The following is a 15,527-nucleotide window of genomic DNA, read 5'->3' as shown; positions in this document are numbered from 1 at the left end:
TGTATTTAACTGAAATGGAAAGCTATAGGGATTGGACTGCTGGGGTAAGTTGAGCCACCCTTGTTTCTAGGAAACAATAAACAACATTTATAATTTGAACAAATATTTAAGAAGGGTTATCATTTCATGGAGTCTGTAAAGGAAGAAACCATATGGAAAGAGTGGTCCCATTTCTTTATTTGTGTAATTTTTTTTACAAAAAAAGCGGTCGTAATTGTGTTTGGGAAATAAAGAGACATGGTTTTAAAAAGGTACTTGTAATATGTGACCCATTTCAGGAAACTATGCATATGTCGCGGGTCACTACTTCACACGGGAGCCATTTGAATTTATTTTTTTAATCTAGAACATGCCTTCTGGAACATGTGAACTTTCATGTGCCTTAATAACAAACTTGTATGCCATCTATAAATACAAATAAAATAGTTAAAATGACGAGTCTAGTTGGTTTAGCCACAGAAAAAGTTAGCAACCTTCCCGCTAACCATGATTGGCTGAGATAATGAGTGGGCTGGACATGCCGAGAGATGAGTTCGGATTGGTCTGCCATATAGCACGCTTCTGTCTATTTGATCTGGTTAGAATGTGTAGGTAATCCTGTCTAATTGTTATGCGTCTGTGTGTAGTTGGTGAGATGAGTCAGGCGCAGGACAGCAGATATGAATAATGAAAGCAATTTACTCAATAAATTCACAATACACGTAGTATAAATACAAGGCCACACAATACGGACCGCAATACAATAAACAATTACTCACAAACAAACATGGGGGAACAGAGGGTTAAATAATGAACAAGTGATTGGAGAATTGAAACCAGGTGTGTAAGACAAAGACAAAACAAATGGAAAATGAAAAGTGGATTGGCGATGGCTAGAAGGCCGGTGACGTCGACCGTGGAACGCCACCCAAACAAGGAGAGGGACCGACTTCGACAGAAGTCGTGACAGTAAGGTGGCTTTTAAAAATATTATATTACTTAGAACTGCATAAGTGTTGATCTCCACTTTCTGGAGGACCGAGTTTTGAAATCAGTGGAATTAGAGTATGATAGCTAAGGAGATGGAGAAAACACCTGTCTCCGGATAACATCTTCAAACTATGAGCAACCATGGCATCCGTGAGAGGGAAAAGTTTACAACCATGATGTATACGGGTAAAATGGTCTAGCTAGCTACATTTTCAGATATTACTTGTTACTAATTTCGACAAAGTCGTTTTCATTTCAAGTTAAAGTGTACTGTTAAATTGTTAAACAGCCTAACCAGCTCTCCTAGGGCTTGTAAAATGGTCAGAGTTGGGTGTTCTCATTTGTGTCTGGAAGTAGCTAGCAAGCTAGACAATGTTAGCCAGTTAGCTTGGATGCTTGACTGCCGTTGTGAGGTCAGAACGCTCAGATTAACCCTACTCGTCGGCCAGAGCGTCCAGTGTGCGCTCTGAACGCTTCGAGAGCGAAACGCTCTGAATTTAAGAATGGGCAATCTGACAGAACAGTTGCAGTCACCAACGCTCTGGATAACATAAAAACAGCCTAACCAGCTCTGCTAGGGCAAGTAATATTCAGTGAGCTGTTCTCTCATTTTGAAGTAGCTAGCAAGTTAGCTTGACTGCTGTTGTTGTTAGTACAGAACGCTCGGATCAACCCTTAAAGAGATGGGTTGGGCTAAAGCTTAAGAGGGTGTGAACGATGCTGAATGGGTGTAGACAATGAAGAGCTCTCCAGTTGGTACCAAAACATTCAAAGGCCATTTTCTCAAAAGTGAGGTAACAAGTTTATCAAATTTAAAAGCAGAATTACTTTCCCATTGTTCCTCAAATGCAGTGTATGATATACAATTTTTTTTTTTTAGCTCTGTCTCTCTGCTTTTATCCAATGTAAAAAAAATAAAAACATTTGAAATTTTGCTACATAAGACTGAATGAATCAAGGTGGTCGGTCAAATATTTCATTTAGTACAGAAAATGTGTAGGCGGCTTAACTTACCCTGTCCCACGGTTCAACAAGTGCCAAGAGACTACTTTTCAAAACTGTAATGCTTACTTTAATTCTGATCATTTCCAGGGATACACAACATCCTGAAATATATGTCGATATTTTTGTTAGGAAGAATACTATATTTCCCTTGACGGAGTGATGATTTTAAAATTTTATTTGTCACATGCGCCGAATAATTCACCTTAAAGTGAAATGCTTACTTACAAGCCCTTAACGAACAATGCAGTTTTACAAAAAAAATAAAAATAAAATAAAGTAACAATTAAAGAGGAGCAGTAAAATAACAATAGCAAGGCTATATACAGGGGGTACTGGTACAGAGTCAATGTGCAGGTGCACCAGCTCAATTTACCCCACTCTCCCCTACTGGATGTTTTTGACAGGTTATTGCTATTTATGTGTATGCTTAGGCCTACAGTGTTTTTTGTTTGTTAGATTTTTTTGATTAAATTTGTTTGTTTATTTATTTACATTTACTATATAAATCATGAATTCTGACTTTGATGCAATAAAGAAAGTATTGGATAGATTATATTTGATAGTCCCAGTCGGTATTAGAACATCAAGGCCGCCGGTGGGGAAAACAACCTGTGGTTACCTAGGTTACCCCCCCTTGGCTCACAGCTCACACCTTTTTCAAACGCAATGTTCTTGTTGTCTGCTTGTTTTAGTCAATTACAAAACTTCATGGAAGAAAAGTACAACATGCCTAAAGACTACTTTTCAACACTGCCTGCTCCTGAATGTTCTGACTACTTAGAAAAACAATGTTGTAGGGCTTCCCTCATGATGGTGAAAGGTAGCTACCGACAAGAACATTAAGCTAGCCAAGACCAACAACACAAACAAACGGACTACACTGCTACATGTAGTGAGTGGAGTTACAAACGGACTATACTAAATAAGTTTAATGTCATACCTGTGATTAAATGTTTTCTACACACAACTACAGTGAGGGGAAAAAAGTATTTGATCCCCTGCTGATTTTGTACGTTTGCCAACTGACAAAGAAATGATCAGTCTATCATTTTAATGGTAGGTTTATTTGAACAGTGAGAGACAGAATAACAACAAAAAAATCCAGAAAAACACATGTCAAATGTTAAAATGATTTGCATTTTAATGAGGGAAATAAGTATTTGACCCCCTCTCAATCAGAAGGATTTCTGGCTCCCAGGTGTCTTTTATACAGGTAACGAGCTGAGATTAGGAGCACACTCTTAAAGGGAGTGCTCCTAATCTCAGTTTGTTACCTGTATAAAAGACAGCTGTCCACAGAAGCAATCAATCAATCAGATTCCAAACTCTCCACCATGGCCAAGACCAAAGAGCTCTACAAGGATGTCAGGTAACAGATATCTAAGTAATCTAACAATTCCCCAAAAACGACCTAATACATACAGATATAAAGGGGTGAATGAGAATATGTACATGTAAGTAGGGTTGCAAAGGGTTGGAAACTTTCTAGTAAACTTTTGGGAATTTTGCTTAAATTCATTAAAAAAAAGTTAGCTTATAACAGTGAACCTTTTTTGTGGGATACACAAGGCAATTCTAGGTCTTGTGGCATATTTCGGTTAAACTATCCTCAATTCAATGGAATTGCAACCCTCTGCATGCACAGTACACTCTTCACATGTACAGCTGATTCTCAAGATCTTGCACACTAATGAGATGCTATTGAGCCCACACTACTACACTGTCTGAGCCAAGGACTACATGCTTTCTGGTAAGTTTTGATTACAATACTGGGTGGGGTGAATATATTTTATGACATACATGATTTTTTGTTAACTAGCAAATAGTAGCCTACAGCAAAGTGTGTTTAAATAATTTCTAACTTAACAATTTCTGCAAGTTAGTTTTTCCTACCATGTGGGTTTTAGCTTGCTTGAGCCTGCTAACTGAGGACTGTTAATTCACCTGTTTCTATACATGTTTAATTTTAAAACATTTATCTTACAAAGGAGTTGTTTAATCTAACTGCTTAACTATTTATCTGTACATGGAATTTTATTTGGTTATTTTTTTACTCATTTGTTTCTAATCTTTACAGGAATATGTCACGGGCACTATCTGATGTGTAGAGACATTTCACTGCAGCTAATGTAGAAGGAAAAGCTGTGTACATTTGCAAATACTGTGCCAAATCATATGTAAAGAATGCAACAAAGATGCAGAATCATCTGACCGAGTGCATAAAGTTCCCTCAGCGCTCACAACAAGCAACCTCTGACAAAAGTCCCTCTACTTCTATTCGAGGTGAAGATTATGAATCAGACACCTTATCGATAGCAACAGCTCATGGTCCTCCTGGAATCAGAAGGTTTTATTTGACTCAATGGAGGAAAATAGTCAGAGAAATGCTGATGAATGTCTTGCTCAAGCTGTGTATGCAACTTGTTCACCTCTGATGCTCACAGGCAATGTGTATTGGAAGAGATTTCTGAATGTTCTTTGCCCAGCATACACCCCTCCAACCAGACATGCTTTATCTACTCAATTTCTGGATGCACAGTTCAGAGTTCAAGTGAAGGTCAAGCAAATCATAGAGAAAGCAGACTGTATTGCAATCATCTCTGATGGATGGTCAAATGTTTGTGGGCAAGGAATAAATAACTACATAATCTCCACCCCTCAACCAGCATTCTTCAAGAGCACAGACACAAGGGACAACAGACACACCGGTCTCTACATTGCAGATGAGCTGAAGGCAGTCATCAATGACCTTGGACCACAGAAGGTATTTGCACTGGTGACAGACAATGCTGCGAACATGAAGGCTGCTTGGTCTAAAGTGGAGGAGTCCTACCCTCACATCACACACATTGGCTGTGCTGCGCATGCATTGAATCTGCTCCTCAAGGACATCATGGCACTGAAAACAATGGATACACTCTACAAGAGAGCCAAGGTGAAGGGTCATCAAGTTATAGCAGCAATCTACCTCACCAAGCAAAGTGAGAAGAATAAGAGCACCACATTGAAGATGTCCAGCAATACCCGTTGAGGTGGTGTTGTCATCATGTTTGTCAGTCTCCTGGAGGGGAAGGAGTCTCTCCAAGAAATGACCATATCACAGTCTGCTGATATGGACAGCCCCATCAAGAGGATCCTCCTGGATGACGTATTTTAGGAGAGAGCGGTAAGCAGCCTTAAACTCCTGAAACCTATAGCAGTAGCCATTGCACGGATTGAGGGAGACAATGCCATCCATTCTGATGTTCAGACTCTGCTTGCAGATGTAAGAAAATAAATCCGTACTGCCCTGCCCACTTCATTGTTTCTCCAAGCAGAGGAAACTGCAGTTCTGAAATACATCAAAAAGCGTGAAGACTTCTGCCTGAAGCCCATACACGCCGCAGCGATCATGTTGGACCCCAAGTATGCTGACAAGAGAATCCTGTCTGGTGCAGAGATCAACAAGGCCTATGGTGTCATCACTGCCGTGTCTCGGTTCTTGGCAGTCTGGCGAAGTACACTTCCAAGCAAGGGCTTTGGGATGGAGATGCAATATGGCTGTCGTGCCAACATATCTCATCAGCCACCTGGTGGAATGGACTTTGTGGATCTGAGGCTCTTTCCCCTCTTGCCTCCATCATCCTCCAAATCCCACCAACATCAGCCGCCTCAGAGCACAACTGGTCCTTGTTTGGGAACATGCACCCCAAAGCACGCAACAGGCTGACCAATACAAGGGTTGAAAAATTGACGGCCATCCGGGTAAATTTGAGGCTTTTTGAGCCTGACAATGAGCCATCATCCACAAGGTTGGAATATGACAGTGAGGATGAGGCCTCAGAGTCTGATGTTCAAGAGGTGGACATTGAGGAGGTCCAGGGAGAAGACATGGAAGCCTGAGAGGAAGACAACCAAAGCTTTAGTTTCTAGACTATCATTTTACAGATGCATGTTGAAAACGTTTTTGGGAGATGCGATGGATCATTCAATATTCCCTTTGTTTCTCCATATGATATGGTAAATATATCCAATGCAAAAAACATCTATATTTAAATGGCATTAATATTAATTTGCATATATTTCCATTAATTCCCACAGAAAGTTTCCACCTCTGAATATTCCCCAAAATGTGCAACCCCACATGTAAGTATATGGATAAGCGATGGCCAAGCGGCATAGGCAAGGTGCAATAGATGGTATAAAATACTCTTTCACGTCTAGGTAAGGTTAACCCATACGTTTTAAAGCAGCAATCAGCAGTTGAAACAATTACAAAGCAGACTCCCCACTACTGTTTCTGTAAAAAGAGGGGGGATGCAGCACAAGAAATGTAACCACTCAAATTCAAAATGTATAGTTTTAATCATGTTTTGAGGCTATACAGTGTTTGTTTACATTTACTTTGTTTACAAACATTGGAGTAAAACAAGCTATATTTTGGGTTCTGATGGGGTATATCTGTTGAAGTAAGCTGATGAGGCACAAGTTACATTCTTCAAGAATCAATGGGTACATATCATTAAGTACAAAAATGGATGTAGCAACTGCTGATTGCTCCTTTAAGATAAGGTTGGGTTAATTTAAAATTGAAACATTGAATTGAATGGAAACACACACACGACTGACAAAAGCAATGGGCTTCGAGACAGTAGGAAGAGCATGCAGGAAGTCCCCCTTGATCAAATAAAATGTTGTAGCTCAAAAGGTCACGGTCACATTCTAAAGGTCACTCGCCTGGGGGAGTCCTCATTCCGCATGCAGTTGGTGAGAATAAAAGAGAGGGAGCTGAGAGGGGAGTGCAACACCATTACCATTGAGTGTACCTGCAAACTGCCGGTCGCCGTTTCCGCGGTTACCAAACTTGGTGACCAGCTTTCCGTTGGGCTGGAAGATGAAGACGCAACACCCCTTGTTGTCCACGATGATGATGTGGCCGTTGCTGTCCACCGACACGCCTTTGGGGCCCATCAGCTTGCCCGAGCCAATCTTATTCTGAGATAGAGGGACAGTGGATAATACCCCAGTATTTCTGTTGGTTATTTTATATAAAGAAATAACAAACAGGTTCTCGTAAGTTAATGTTTCAGGCTGACATTTTCAATTCAGGCTAACGTCAAAGTCTCATAGTGGCATGGGAACATATTTTTCAGGTGCCGCTGGGTAGAAAAAGACTAATCAAGTCAGAAAGCATACCCACATTGAGTTATCCATTATCCGTAAGCATCAGCCATCCAAAGCATCCCTTAGGATAAAGCAATTCTGACAGCAGCTATTAGTTGATATGACAGAAAAGACTGGAATCCAAACTGAATAGCCCTCCATTTCAATATATTTTCACTTCAATGATGAAGTCTGGACCTGCTCCAACAGAGAAGCACTCGGACCGACAATTGGGGCAGCTAGGAAGCAGCACAAAGGATTTCAATGAAGGCAGGTCCAGACTGAGGGTTCCGAATCCAGACTGAGTCAGTAAAGTGGAACAGAGCGATATCTAGTGTGGATTCCAGGATAAATGACAGCATTGTATAAACTTTGAACTCACCTTGAACTTCCCATCGCTGGAGAAGATGCTAACCCACTTGTTGTCGTAGTCGGCTATGATGATGTCACCGCTGGGGTGGACCGCCACTCCAGTGGGCCGCTGCAGTTGCCCTGGAGACCGTCCACGCACCCCAAAGCGACTCTTGAACAGACCGTCATTAGAGAAAATCTGCGAAAGAAACACGGGGCCGAATCAAATGACTGATTGTCAAAATGCTTTGAAATATGCAAATCCTTTTATAAAATTTTTGACATGCGTTTTTCTGGATTTTTTGTTGTTATTCTGTCTCTCACTGTTCAAATACACCTACCATTAAAATTATAGACTGATCATTTTTTTGTCAGTGGGCAAACGTACAAAATCAACAGGGGATCAAATACTTTTTTCCCCCCACTGAAGGTGTGTCACGATCGCCATCTTCGAACTCCCGATCATAAATAAAACAAGGCGCAGTGTGCATTGAATTCCACATCTTCTTTAATGAAAATGAAACTCAACAAAACAACACAGGAGAACAACGAAAATGTGACGTTCTGGGGCTGCTCAAAGGCAGCTACACAAAAACAAGATCTCACAACTCATGGAGGGAAAAAGGGCGGCCTAAGTATGGTTCCCAATCAGAGAACGATGGACAGCTGCCTCTGATTGGAAACCACACTCAGCCAAAACAAAGAAAGAAAAACTAGATTGCCCACCCCACATCACACCCTGACGTAACCAAACTAGAGGAAAATAAACGTCTAAGGTCAGGGCGTGACAAAGTATGTCCCAACTTTTGACTGGTACTGTAAATGGGATAAAATATTAGAATGAAAGAGTAACAGTAGAAAAGTATTTTACCATCCCTAACTTGTATTACATGAAATAAGAAATGATGTGCTCACTCAAAATGAATGTGTGCTGTAGTAAATAAATGAATTAAAACCTTTGTCAATTTCCATTATTCATCTGGTATTCAAGCCATGTAAATCCACAGATCAACATCGCAAATCTACAAAAAAAACTCAAGACACAAGTGCCTGTATGTTCATTTGATGGAACATATTCTCAGCCCTTTTCAACTCAAATGCATTAAAGGGAGGACGGACAGCTGATGTTTGGTCTCCATGGAGATGACAAAGTGCAGCTCTCACCAAGCTAATTATGTTCAATAGCGATGATGAGTCATTGTGCTCAGCCTACCAGCATCCCACAATTCCTTCAGATATTTCCCTCAGGCCAAGAGAATAAGCATAATCTGTTTGTTGATCCTACCCTGAACAACTGATATCATCTCAATATAAGACAGAGGCACTGTACAGTGTTAACCACTTTGAGATGTAAACTCAATCTATTCTTGCAATCCATTATATGACTGCTAGTTATCTTTTGAAGCCAAATGATTTTAGTGAGGTAGTTGGCTGAACTACATTTGTGTGACAAGTAACCTTGCCTTGAGACCTCTGTTAGCTCTAACAGTAATGCCTGAGCATTAGCACAACAGGCTTTGGTCAAAAGCAGTGCACTAAGGAATAGGGTGCTATTTGGGATTCAGTCATGGTCTTGAGTCGCGTCAATGACATGGGTTTAATTAATGATCTATGAAATAGAGCTAGAGATGGCATTCTCCAGCCAGTTCCCTTACCTGGACACACTGGTTATTGCTGTCTGCTATCAACACCTTGCCTACTGAGGAGGCAGCCACACCCTGTAGATTGGTGAATTCCCCTTTGTTTCTTCCCTTTGTACCTGGAAGGCATGAAATAAACAAGTGTCAAATTCCCCCGTAATGCTTATTCATCATATGAGTGTAGATTAAGAGTTTCCAAAGTGAAAACATTTTGACATATCATTTTTTTTTTAAGGTGAACTATATTATTCTTACATTGGTCAGTTCCCGGAGTAACTTTTTTCCAATTCCACCCATGTATAACTTTGACAAGTAACTCATAACATATTAGTGTTGTCATGATACTAGAATTTTGACTTCGATACCAATACCAGCTTTAGTATCATGATACTCAATACCATCACAATAATCGACACCAAAATGATACCACAGCAACAAAAAGGTATATTAGCCAAAGTCACTGAATGGCACTTGATCCAGACAGAGAAACTCAGCTACAATCGTTTGGCATCTTTTGAGGGGTTTTTTTTACATCAAAATGTTTGAATCAATTATACAAATCATAAAATCAATTTGGCTTTGTTTTTACCAATCTAAACTACATAACACAAATGGTAATAATTTATTTAAATGGTAAATCTCTATTGTTAAAATTAGGCCCCGTGTAGCTCAGTTGGTAGAGCATGGCACTTACAACGCCAGGGTTGTGGGTTTGGTTCCAAAATGTATGTACTCACTACTGTAAGTCGCTCTGGATAAGAGCATCTGCTAAATTACTCAAATGTAAATGTAGCCTAGGCCTATTCACAATACAGGTGAATGCATAATCAATAGGAGACCAATAAAGTGAATGAATAAAGTTTGGTGGCAATCAGCTTTGAAATCAGTACATTTTGCATTATAGTTTCCATATTAAATCACAAACAAAGTACTACTGTAGTAAATTGATGTTTGCTTCTGCTGTAAACTAGCAAAGTTAGCCTACAAAGCTTGATGCTACCCGTACCTTCTTGCATTTTAAAGTGTTCTAGCCTGTATGGACATTGTTTTGAGAACAGTAATTAACAGTTTCAACATGCCGTTTCGCATTATTCAAGTGTGTTAACTTGTGTGCAGAGTGGGGAGCTAACATGATGCAGTCCAGACTCCCAGTGCAGGCTAGCAATGATTAAGTGTAGCAGGCACGGTACGCGCCTCACACTATAACGGGACATCGCTGAACTGATAGAGTTGATCCGTGAGATACATTTTGACAGAAGTACTGAACGTAACCAAAATTCAAGTACCAAACCAATTTTCCTGTTCTAGTATCAAAAAAGTAACGACGTTTCGGTATACCGCAGTGGTGGAAAAAGTACCCAATAGTCATACTTGAGTAAAAGTGACGATATCTTCATAGAAAGTTACTCAAGTAAAAGTGAAAGTCACCCAGTAAAATACTACTTGAGTAAAAGTTTCCAATTATTAAAAGTTTCTAAAATACGCTTAAGTATCGAAAGTAGAAAAGTATAAATAATTTCAAATTCCTTATAATAAGCAAAGTAGACGGTACCATTTTCTTGTTTTAAAAATGTACGGATAGCCAGGGGCACACTCCAACACTCACACTTTATTTAAAAAAATATGTGTTTAGTGAGTCCGCCAGACCATAGGCAGTAGGGATGACCATATGTTCTCTTGATAAGTGCGTGATAAGTTCATGTCCTGCTAAGCCTTCAAAATGTAACGAGTACTTTGGGTTGTCAGCAAAAATGTATGGAGTAAAAAGTACAATATTTTCTTTAGGAATGTAGTGAAGTAAAAGTTGTCAAAAAATATAAATAGTAAAGTACAGATACCCCAAAAAACTACAACATATAATTATGTAAACTGTCCCTTTTAAATGTGTTAAACACCAATGATAAGGCAACCATTACCGATCCTGAAAATTTGGTCATCTTCGATGGGGTTCTCTTTCCTCTTCCCCGTGCTGTACATACTGGCTGGCCTCCTGATGGCCTTCTGCTTGATGTGGCTACTCCCCGGCGACTTCAACCTCTTCTTAGCGCTCTCCGTACTGGGCGACACATCCGCCGACGTTGTCGCTTTAATCTTAAAGGGACTCCCCTTAATATGCTGGTCGTACAGACGCAGCGACAACGTCAAACTACCCTCTTTCGGCGCTGTGTACAGATACTCGTACGTCCCGTTCTTGTTGTCCAGTATCTCGCCGTCGCCCACGCTACCGTCCGGCATGGCGATCTCTGCCGTGATGTTGGCTTTCCCCATCTTACACAGCTCACCGTCCTTGTCCTTGGTCGTGATGGTGACAGAGGTGGGCAGGCCCGCTACGCACTGCCTCAGGCCCTCGCCTGTGGCCACCGTCTCGGACGCCACGGCATTTGTGGTAACTATAGTACCCAGGTTGTGGATGGACTTCTTGAGGCCCTCTGTCTCCACTAGGAAGTCCAGCTGGTCATTCTCACCGGGCAGGAGGGGGAGCCCTTGGCTGGCCAGCTCACTGAGCCGCTCGCTCATCTGCTTCTTGACGAGCAGGACCTCGGCCTCGGTGCCGTGGCTCAGGGCCTGTTCGGTGAAGTTGCAGCTGCTGTTGATGCCATCCTGGCCCTGGAATAACGTGTCCAGCTGGGCTTGGAGCACCTGAGAGAAACACGATGTAGAGAGGGGAAAAGAGTAAGGGGGTGGGATAGTAGAGAGGGTGAGGGCGTAGAAGGATGTCAGGTGGGTGTGAATGGAGAAGCACATGTGGGCATGCAAACATCTGTCAGTGTGAGGGGCTGACAACACACACACACACATACGTGTAAACACTGTATACAATCTGTCAATGTACACACACGGACGCATATGCACACACACACACACACACATATATACAATCTGTCAATGTACACACACAATCTGTCAATGTAAACACACAAACATCTGATCAACAAACACATTCACCTAACAAATGTGCGGACACAGACATGCAAATATATACTGTAAGCAGGGCACTGGAAACATACACAACAAATTAAAACACACATCTGCTTTAAGACAGCTGTCCACATGCCACATGAATACCAGTCAATTTGCTGTACTGAGAATAAAGCTACATTACCAAGAATAAACATAGAATTGCAGAATACGCTAAGTGGACTTTTGACACATCCACTGGTATAGGCATATGGTAGAGTGTTGACTACCTATCATAGTTATCACTTGTTAACATAACACCACAGCACAAAAATGCTACAGGGTTGGGTCAAAACACTGAGCATCGCACACAGTCTCACTGTCTCTCTCACACACACACTCACCTGCATCTGGCTATCACACTCATCCTCTTCGACAACACGAGCGGCCCCAGCCAAAACGACTTTCTCCACCACTATCTATATCAACCCTTGCTTCATACTGTATAAGACTCACACTCTGAAAGACTAACACAAATATATTCCAGATAGAGAAAGAGGACGCACTAAAGGCAGGGAGATACAGTGCACTCACTCAGTGCAGTGCACTGTGGAAACCTACACCACTGTACCTACCCACTTTATCAACCCCTCTCTGCTTCTAAGACTCACCCTCTCTTTAAACATGAACAGCTCAGCTAGAAGACACAGCACTTTCAAAGCCTAAATTCCCAACTAGATAGACATAATGACAACACCAAAGACTAGATATGGCAGTCCGTCTCTCCAGCCCTCCCAAACCCATGTTTTATTTAATCATTTATCAGAGAACTGCCTGATCGACAGCTGAGCCACTGGCATGCGATGTAGAAACAGTGTAAACAGAGCCTCAGCTGCTGTGTGGGATAGTAGAACTAACTGAGGAATTTATTTATATTTCTATGTTATTTATCCTTTATTAGTACAGGTTTAATTTAATTGAGATTAAACCATTTCTTTTAGGAAGGCACATTGGAATCAGTGTTTTGAAAAATGAACACCTATTGCTTTCAATATATACTAGATTTTCAAATTGGGAAGCACATATTTTCAGTATTTTTCTTGTTCACATCGTGAGTATAATGCTCATTCATTCTTAGTTTTTAAACCATGCCCATGTTTAGAAACGTCTTTCCTTTATCTCCTAATCATATATCTGCTTACTTTCATTGACCACCTGCCTCTAATTTCGTATCATATTGTCTGTGTGCACCAAACAGATTGACGAAACAATCAAAAACCCACAAGAAAAGGTTATAATAAATGTCCCACTAAACCCCGCCCATTTATCAAACATTAGGGTCTCACTTTCTGCTTGAGGCCGAAGTTGACCTCAAGCTCCATGAGCAGGACACTCTTGCGGACGTTCAGGGTCTTCTGCAACTCGTCGAACGTGGTGTGGATGTCCCCCTCGATGGAGCTCTTCTGATTGGTCAGCTGCTGCAGGATCTCCGACAGCACCTGCAGAGCCGAGTCGATTTCAGGGAGCCTGAAGGGAGGGAGGGAGTCAGAGGGTGGGTGCGACCAGTCATAGGTGTTTTGACCCTCTGACATCGGGGATAATTCTTAGGTTGCCTCCGACACATATTTTACACATGTTGTAAGGTTACACTTTTTACACGTTGTTAGGTTACAGCCTTATTCTAAAATTGTCCCTCATCAATCTTCACACAATACCCCATAATGACAAAGCAAAAATGTTTTTTTTAGAAATGTTTGCTAATGCTAAAACAGATATGTAAATGTGATAAGTATTCAGACCCTTTACTCAGTACTTTGTTGAAGCACCTTTGGCAGCAATTACAGACTTGAGTCTTCTTGGGGAGACCTCTATTTGGGGAGATTCTCCCATTCTTCTCTGCAGATCTTCTCAAGCTCTGTCAGGTTGGATGGGGAGCGTCACTGCACAGCTATTTTCAGGTCTTTCCAGAGATGTTCGATCGGTTTCAAGTCCGGGCTCTGGCTGGACCATTGAAGGACATTCGGAGACTTGTCCCGAAGCCACTCCTAAGTTGTCTTGGCTGTGTGCTTAGGGTCGTTGTCCTGAGCACTCTGGAGCAGGTTTTCATCAAGGATCTCTCTGTACTTTGATCTGTTCATCTTTACCTCGATCCAGGTTTCCTCCAGATGTGACGCTTGGCATTTAGGTCAAAGACTTAAATCTTGGTTTCATCAGACCAGAGAATCTTGTTTATCATGGTCTGAGAGTCTTTAGGTGCCTTTCACAAACTCCAAATGGGATTTCATGTGTCTTTTACTGAGGAGTGGCTTCCGTCTGGCCACTCTACCATAAAGGCCTGATGGTGGAGTGCTGCAGAGATGATTGTCTTTCTCGAAGGTTCACCCATCTCCACAGAGGAACTCACCTCCTGACTAAGGCCCTTCTACCCCGATTGCTTAGTTTGGCCAGGCGGCCAGCTTTAGGAAGAGTCTTGGTGGTTCCAAACTTCTTCCATTTAAGAATGATGGAGGTCATTGTGTTCTTGGGGACCTTCAATGCTGCAGAAATGTTTTGGTACCCTTCCCCAGAATTGTGCCTCGACACAATCCTGTCTCGGCACTCTACGGATAATTCCTTCGATCTCATGGCTTGGTTTTTTCTCTGACATGCATTGTCAACTGTGGGACCTTATATAGATAGGTGTGTGCCTTTCCAAATCATGTCCAATCAATTTAATTTACCACAGGTGGACTCCAAGTTCTGGAAAAATCTCAAGGATGATCAATGGAAACAGGATGCATCTGAGCTCAATTTTGAGTCTCATAGCAAAGGGTCTGAATACTTATGTAAATAATGTATTTCTGTTTCTTATTTTTAATACATTTGCAAAGATCTCCCAAAAACGGTTTTCGCTTTGTCATTATGGGGTATTGTGTGTAGATTGCTGAGGAATTTGTTTTATTTAATCCACTTGAGAATAAGGCTGTAACGTAACAACATGTGTAAAAAGTCAAGGGGTCTGAATACTTGGGTAGATGAAGAACTTTGAGTCTAATAGGAAAAATCAATACACTAATGCAAATTGGAGAAGAACATATGATGTACATTATTCTGTGTACAGATACAACCAAAGATGGCACCATTAACCCACTTTCCCCAGGGGCGTGTGTTCGGCCATTACCTTTTTTTGACTTTGTCCAATGCAATTGGATGTCATAATTATTATTAAATGTTTATTTTTTGGTTGTAATTTGTTGTTATGGTTGTAAATATGTTTTATAACATTTGGTGTCCCCCAGGGGTATGTATTGGCCCCTACCGGTTTTTGACGGCGTAAAGCTGGTCCTGCAGCGAGGCCTTGTGCTGCTCGACCACATCTTTGAGGGGCACAGTGGGGTGCTCGGCATGCTCGGCGCTCGTACACTCCTGGCACATGGCTGTCTCACACGATGGACAGTAGAACTCCATCACCTAGGCAAGAGCAAAGCAAGAGTTTAAAGGTCAAGGTGAAGAAACGTTATGAGAATCCATTTTCTCCTCTCC

The 15,527-nt window shown here is 41.4% G+C and overlaps 1 protein-coding gene across 9 annotated transcripts in view; it reads right to left on the bottom strand.

Annotated features, from left to right (window-relative positions):
* Positions 1-15,527, bottom strand: part of LOC115202073 (tripartite motif-containing protein 2) — a 47,904-nt gene that overhangs the window by 10,977 nt on the left and 21,400 nt on the right. For 7 of the 9 annotated variants that reach the window (XM_029765945.1, XM_029765942.1, XM_029765946.1 and 4 more), the window contains exons 4-9: positions 15,304-15,455; positions 13,352-13,532; positions 11,024-11,747; positions 9,123-9,226; positions 7,499-7,666; positions 6,768-6,948 (exon numbers count right to left, since the gene is read on the bottom strand). In XM_029765945.1, coding sequence (XP_029621805.1) covers positions 6,768-6,948; positions 7,499-7,666; positions 9,123-9,226; positions 11,024-11,747; positions 13,352-13,532; positions 15,304-15,455 — 1,510 coding nt within the window. The remainder of the gene's footprint in view (positions 1-6,767; positions 6,949-7,498; positions 7,667-9,122; positions 9,227-11,023; positions 11,748-13,351; positions 13,533-15,303; positions 15,456-15,527) is intronic. The other 2 variants (XM_029765947.1, XM_029765950.1) reach the window with 1 other exon arrangement.

Source organism: Salmo trutta, chromosome 11, assembly GCF_901001165.1.
Source record: "Salmo trutta chromosome 11, fSalTru1.1, whole genome shotgun sequence".
NCBI lineage: Eukaryota > Metazoa > Chordata > Actinopteri > Salmoniformes > Salmonidae > Salmo > Salmo trutta.
This window is presented reverse-complemented; position numbering and strand designations above follow the sequence as displayed.